This window comes from Spermophilus citellus (assembly GCF_964194105.1).
Source record: "Spermophilus citellus genome assembly, chromosome: 10".
Taxonomy (NCBI): domain Eukaryota; kingdom Metazoa; phylum Chordata; class Mammalia; order Rodentia; family Sciuridae; genus Spermophilus; species Spermophilus citellus.
The window spans coordinates 37,372,147-37,379,573 of NC_138197.1; the positions used below are offsets into that span (position 1 = coordinate 37,372,147).

At 34.0% G+C, this 7,427-nt stretch overlaps 1 protein-coding gene across 1 annotated transcript; it reads right to left on the bottom strand.

The window, feature by feature from the left end:
• Positions 1-3,728: 3,728 nt before the first annotated feature.
• LOC308658181 (taste receptor type 2 member 14-like) lies at positions 3,729-4,532 on the bottom strand (the record flags this gene model as incomplete). The annotated part of the gene is made up of 1 exon (XM_081310790.1): positions 3,729-4,532. The coding sequence occupies one exon, from the start codon at positions 4,530-4,532 to the stop codon at positions 3,729-3,731; it is 804 nt and encodes a 267-aa protein (XP_081166916.1).
• Between the last annotated feature and the right edge of the window lie 2,895 nt (positions 4,533-7,427).

The window sequence follows — 7,427 nt, forward strand, 5'->3', positions numbered from 1 at the left end:
TTACAGAAGTAGATTATTATCCTTTATTAGGATATTATGCTTTCTTTCTTTATATATTGGTTAAGTGAAAAATTGATCATAGAATATTTCAACATACATTAATTGTTCATATTCAAGAAGGAGAGAAACCCACACTAAAAGTAGACCAAAAAATGCTTCATATAGTTTAACTATAATGGGGTGGGAAGATAATGAGGGATTGAATAGAAAGAAGTAAAGATAGTTCTACAGAATATAAAAATTGTGTATATAAATAATAGCCATTATCCCTAGAGCTAACACACAGCAAGCAACAAGGACACCCCCAATGCACATTCACACACACACACACACACACACCCCAATCCAACATTAAGAGCAAGACCTGATTGAAGAAAATAAACCATGGTTCACTGAATGGAGCCTCTGGAACTTGCTGAAAATCCACTGTTTAGGTGCAGGGAATGTTTCCCACAGACAGGGGTTTTGGCAGAGGTGTTCTATGTAAAATTATTAGAGGTACTGCTGGAAAAAATTCCTGATACCAAGGTGCTTTGGTCCATCACACATACAGGGGGCGTGGTATGAAGAATTTTCCTGTGCTACCCATCCAAGAACTAAAAATGTCCAATTTATTAGATTTTTCACTTTTTGATGTAAACGTATGCACATATGCTTTGATTGGTTATGGTTACATTTCTAATGTTTTCCATAGTTGCATCTTTTCTGTTTATTTATTTTTACCAAGAAATATTTTCTTTTACCTATGATAAAATGTAAGTGTTCTCTCATTAACATTTTGTTATAGTCTTCTATATGATTAATTTCTTCTTTCATTATTATACTCAGTCATCCATATCCACAGATCCAAAATCTGTAAATTCAACCAACAGGGGTTTGAAAATAATTGGAAAGAGAATTTTGTTCGTACTGAATTTTTCCGCGTTTTCTTAAATAGGAAAGTACAACAGTTACATATGTACCATTAAAATATTAATTACTATAAGTAATTTAGAAGTGACTTAAAGTATAGTTCATCCAATTACTACATCATTTTACATAAGGAAATTCTGTATCCATATATTTTGTTGTGAACAAAGAGGCCAGGAACCAATCCCACAGACAGCAAACGTTGCCCATTTACAAAGAATATGAAGTTTGAGAGTCAGATTTCTTGTGCTAACATTTTGATTATTTTCCATTGATACATTTCACCATAATAAGTATTTCATTTGATATTTGTATTTCTCCACCAGCTTTTATTTGGTTGGCACATTAGTACAAATTTCAGCTTCATGTTACAAAGTTGAATGAATTAGCAAAAAGTTTGTGCTTTAGTTAGATAAAGCTTATTTATCTCTCATCTAACAAAAGTATCTAAATCTTGGTAGCTTGGAAAACAACATCCATGCCCTAAGATTGGGGTTCTATCAATAACCAAGAAGAGAAGAAAGCATCCTGGGAACATCTAGCAGCCCTGAATATTCATATTCCCATATCTTTATTCACATATTTCAACCACTTTTTATTTATTTCTTTTAGGGATTATTCTTATATACAATACATAATACCTGAAATAAAATATATATAAAATTTATATTATAGAATATATGAATATGTTACTTAAAATATATGATATATAATATTGTATATAAGTATGTATAATAAATATGTGCTGATCTAAAATCTGAGTATCTCTACTTTTTTAGTAACTAAAGTAATTCGTTAATGAATTCCTGATAACTTGGACTCTGACTAGCCATGGTTTCTCTTTTCTTCACTAATTTTCTTTTTCTGTTTTGTCTTAGACAGAATTGCTATTATTCTTTTTTCAAAACTATATATTTAGCAGTTTACTTTCAATTTTTTTTTTTTACTTTTTATTAGGTAATACACAGTTGTTAATATTGGTAAAACTTTTTCTTATAATGTCTGAATTACATCACTGCTTCCTTCAATCCAAGTAGAGGACTTGACATGCTTTTAAATCCCCTGGTGCTAGTCACACCTTCCAATATGTAAATGTAAATACTTTAATAAAGAACTTTATTAAGGAAGAGTTTATGCAGAATAAAATTGAATAGGCTTGAATGTGCAGTTCATTTCATGTAGAATCTTAACAATAACTTGCTTTAAACAAAAAAATTCAACTTTGTCATGACATATACAAACTCACTGCTTATTTCTCAGCATACTTAGCATTTCATTTCCTGAACATATCACCTTCCTTCTTAAATTTTTTTCCTTGAATTACTTTGCCTAGGTTTCCATGACAATATACTGCAGAAGTCTGCTTAAACAATGGAAATTTATTTCCACATAGGTCTGAAGCCTGGAAGTCCAAGATCAAGGGGCCAGCAGGGCTAAATTCTGGTGAGGCCTCTTTTGCTGGCTTTAGGCAAGCCACCTTCTCACAGTGACCTTTATTCTGTGACCCCTCTTCTGTGACCTCAGTGGTCTTCCTCTGTGCACAGGGACTCCTTATATCTCCCCTCTTCTCATAAGGGCACCAGCCTTACTGGATTAGGGTCTCGCCCTCATTAATGACCTCATTTAACTTTAATGACATCTATAAATGCCCTATCTCCAAATATAGGCAAATTGGGGATCTGGGTTTCAACATTTGGATTTTAGAGCCTAACAAATCAGTCCATAAACATCTGTTTCTTGTATGTCCATTTGTAGCATTTATAATGATTTTTCTATTTGCAAAAGACAAGAGAATGAGCTTAAAACACAAAGCACATATGACAGCTCAGTAAGGCAGCTGACTTTGATAATCAAACAAACAAACCAAACAAACAAAAAAAAACTCTACTTTTGTATGTACACATTATCCAGGTGCTAAATTTCTGTTCCTATGAAAATATTATTGGTTTACACCTAAGTGGAACATAATAACATAATAGGTACATAATACCATAAAGTATAACATAAACAATAATATCCATTAAAAGACCATCATAGTTGTGATTTGCTACTCTATTGCACTAAAATAAAAATGGGGCTGGGGTTGTGGCTCAGTGGTGAGCACTTGCCTAGCATGTGTGAGGCACTGGGTTCAATCCCCAGGGCAACATTAAAAAAAAAAAAACAACAACTTTATAAACAAAACAAAGATTTTGTGTTCGTCTACAACTAAAAATATTTTTTAAAAAATGGACTATGGGGCATACTTTAAAACTATTTGGAAGAATACAATGTACTGCAAAATGAAAATTTTACATTCTTAATAATGATAAAAGTACAAAGAATTCTTAAATTTAAAAATAATAAAACAGATAGGAAATGAGGGTTAAGGCAGACCAAAAATTTTGAGGAAATTTTTTATTTAATTCACAAATTGGATCTTATACTTTAAAGGATGAATTAAGCCTATTTGGTTTCCAACCATCTGTATTTTATTCTTCATTTCTTGTTTGATATACAAACTTGTTTATGTACTCCTAATGTAGTAAAGTGTTTGGGTAGTACTTATTCAAAATTTAATTTTGTAAAATTTACAAAGATAAAAACAAAAATAAAGTAACATTGATGAAGTATCAATTTATAATATACAAAAAATGTCTTGTGAGCTGATTTTCCTGTGGAATATGCAAGATGATCCCAAAATGGCCTATGGACTTGATTCTGACATCTTTGGACCTGCACCTCAGCCAACACAGCACTGAAAGAAAGGCCTGTCTCAGCTTACAATTGCCAAGAGTCAGAACATAGGAGTGGCCTGCAGAAAAAGCAATTTTAGTCACTCAGAAAAACAAGATGATTGGACTTTTCTCCTTCAAATCGGAAATCCAAATTTGTAGAAGAAATGAAAGAAAGAAAGTGGCATACAGTAGCAGGAAGGCGATCACAGATTGCAAGGCTTTCACGTGGGCCGTGGTGCTGGCGTCTCTGGACCCTTTGGCATTGTGCTGCATCTTCTTCAGATGTTTCCTCAAGGAGATGATTAGCAGAATAAATGTTGCCAGGGACACAGAGAAGGGTACAAGCATGAACATAGAATTGGTGAATAAAACTACTTTGTAAAATGGCACATAATTCCTTGAACTGGAGTTATAAGACATGTTTCTTTTAGATCCATCAATCCAGACATCAATATATGTGTTCATCAGTGCCGAATTTATAAGCAAGAGGACCAGGGACACCAGCAATGTTACTGAAACTACCTTTTTAACTCTCCGCTTTAGGTAAAGAAAAACAGAGTTAGAAAAATTGGCTATCTTCAAAAAATAAAAGATACCTAGGCATGTAGCAAACCAGGTACCAAAATGATTGCATACTCTCAAGAATATATTAAAAATCCTAAATATTTTCCCAGGCACTGATAAAGCTGGGTAAAGCACAGATATCCACCAATTTAGCAATGTAAACCAGAGCACACCAATTCTTGAAATTGCCAGAGGAATGAGGATTTGCACAACTGAAGATATCTTTCTTCTCCTGAGCCAGTCCATGCAGTTCACCACTGCTATGAATCCATTTCCTAAATTTCCAATAATTAATTCCACAGTTAAAATGACTGTAAGTATACTCTGTATGACAAAACCCATTGTAAGAGAATGTCCTAACTTCTAATATTACTGCTGAAGACTTCTTCATGCATTCATCAAAAACGTTATGTACATCTGACTCTCGAAAGAGTAATGATATTGTCAATGTTAACTCACCTATATGCCAAACCAGCAAACACCAATATTTACTAATGGTTAAGTTCAGAGCTTTCTTCATGAAAATCCTGAATTTTTCCAGTCAGCCCAACTGACCTTCATCTAGATATTGTGTAAGTTTGCACATGGTAGCATGGAAGATTTTGCAGATGATGAAGAAAACACTGAACTCTCATTTGCTAACATGCAAATAAACAACTTATTTGCATTGTTTTGCTTTATCCAAAGAATTTAATCTGGCTATTTGAGTTCTGGCAAGAATCATTACAAAAAAAAATATATATATATATATATCTCAGGTAGAAAGAATCCAATCTGGTTTATGGAATTTCCTAAGCACTGAGGTTTTATAAACACTTCAAAATTAGGTCTAAATAATGACCTATACATATGCATATGCTATTCAAAGCTCTTCCTATGGACTTTTCTTAAAAGTTCAGTACTAAGGCTGAGCATGGTGGCACACACCTGTAATCCCAGCATCTCAGAAGACTGAGGCTGAGGTTTAAAGCCAAATTCAGAAATTCAGCGAGGCTATAACAAATCTAGTGTGATTCTGTCTAAAAATAAAAAGGGCTGAGGATGTTGCTTAGTAGTAAAGCACTCTTGGGTTCAATCCCTGGCACCAAAAAAAAAAATTAATACTAATAATACTTATTTGTCATCTACATTTTTTTTTAGTACCTGGGATTGAACTAAAGGGCACTCAGCCACTGAGCCACATCCCCAGCCCTGTTTTGTATTTTATTTAGAGACAGAGTCTCACTGAGTTGCTTAGCACCTCACTTTGACTGAGGCTGGTTTTGCACCCAGGTTCTTCCTATCTCAACCTCCAAAGCCACTGGGATTACAGGCTTCTCCTTTACTTTTTACAAAGGCACACCTACATACACAGACACAAACACACTCACCCTAAAACACACATTTATTTGGATCACAATTCCCTTTTTTCCTATCTCAATAATTCTGATTATTCACTTAATCAAAATTTATTATGCATTTACCTCATGCTTAGAACTGTGATAGTTGTTAACACATTGTTTAAAAAATGCTTTTGAGTATATATCATAGAGTATTAAGTGTAAATGTTCAGTAAACTTGAACTATTTCACCAGTGGATGTGAAAACAAGTGGTAATCTTTCTGCTGTCCTATGAAGCAGACACTGAGGTGAATGAATTCATCTACACACAGAGAATCCTGTTCATGCTCTGCCTTTCTTTGGCCCAGCAGGGTCTATTCCTCCATCAACACCAGAGACCTCCAGATTTTATCCCCTTCCCCTCACCTTCTACCAACATCTGCTCAATGAACATCACTACAGACACCCAGGTAGATAATGAAGGATAATGCATTGCCTGGTCAAAATGGGGAGTACCAGCATGATAAAATTGATCATCTTCAATAGCTAATGAAAAAGTAATGGATTTTTGTAACAAATTCAGGAAAAATTACTTAGAAATCAGAAGAAAAAATGCTTCGTGTACTACTGAGATTGCACATAAAAACATGGAGTGTACAGGGCTGACCCCACTCTTGGTCCCCTGAAAAAAATACTGAACAAAAAGAGTGAATTCAATATCTGGAAAATTCTCACAATTGCCCTACCTTTAGAGAAGAGATACATGGAGAAGGAAAAATAGGACAGCATGGGACGATTTTTATGAAAAACTCCTAAGAATAGTAACATAAATATATAACATAAACATAAATATAGCACTTAGTAACATAAATGTCAGGAAAGGCACCTCTGGCTTGGCTCCTTCCAGGAAGCAAAGAGTATAGGAAAAAAAGTGCAATGCAGTCAACTCAACAGGTAGGGTTCATTAGAGTGGGTGGTGCTACTGGAACTTCATGGACTTTTAAAAAAGGGGCAAAACTTGGGTTCCAGTGAGGGCTACACTCACCCTGAGCAGCTCTCCATGAAGCCCCAACTCTGTACCTTTCACCTTGGAAATGATTTAGGTTTCCACTTAAATAACAGCTCCTAGGGAAGACAGGCTTTCCTAGACAGGGTGAGAATGACATCAAAGATATTTCCCACACATCTCATCCACAAAACAAAATAGCGAGTCAGTCCCTCAGAGTAGAGCAGTGTCTTCATTTCAGAGTCAATATTGTATGTGTGTATATTTGGGAGTTAGTACATTTCATTTTAATTTTTTCACTTGCAACAAGTTTTAAATACTGACCATACCAAATCGAAGAAGTCAAACAAGTGTTAATCAACTATAATTTTATCTATGTTTCTACTTAGAGCATTTTATCTATAATGATAATCCCATGGCTATATTTGTACCAATACCTATTCTGCTATTTAATAAACTAAATTTATTCTAGATAAATTTAGTTCTAGATTATCATCATTCTAATTTAGTAGAAATTAAAGTAAAAACATTATTGAATCTCCTTCCTTCCCCTAGATTTTGAGCAGTGATACATTTAAAGGTAATTTTGACATCTGTAGAAAATAAAAAATATGTTTTCTAATGTGAGATACATGTTTAACATCATCAGAAAATTCATACTGAAAAAAAATACCTTCTATGTTTAAATGAATGTGCAGAGCCTTTAGGTTTAATTTAAGGCTTAGTAACCTTGAGTTAGTCCATAATGGAGAAGAATCTTAGCAATATATTGTATGTGATCAGGCTTTAAGGTAAAATTCTGACATTAGGTTTTGCCACTAGATTCATGACATAAAAAATATCTTACAAATATGCCAAGAATTGCAATTATTTTAGTGTGAACTCAGACCTCACTACACAGCAATCAAGAT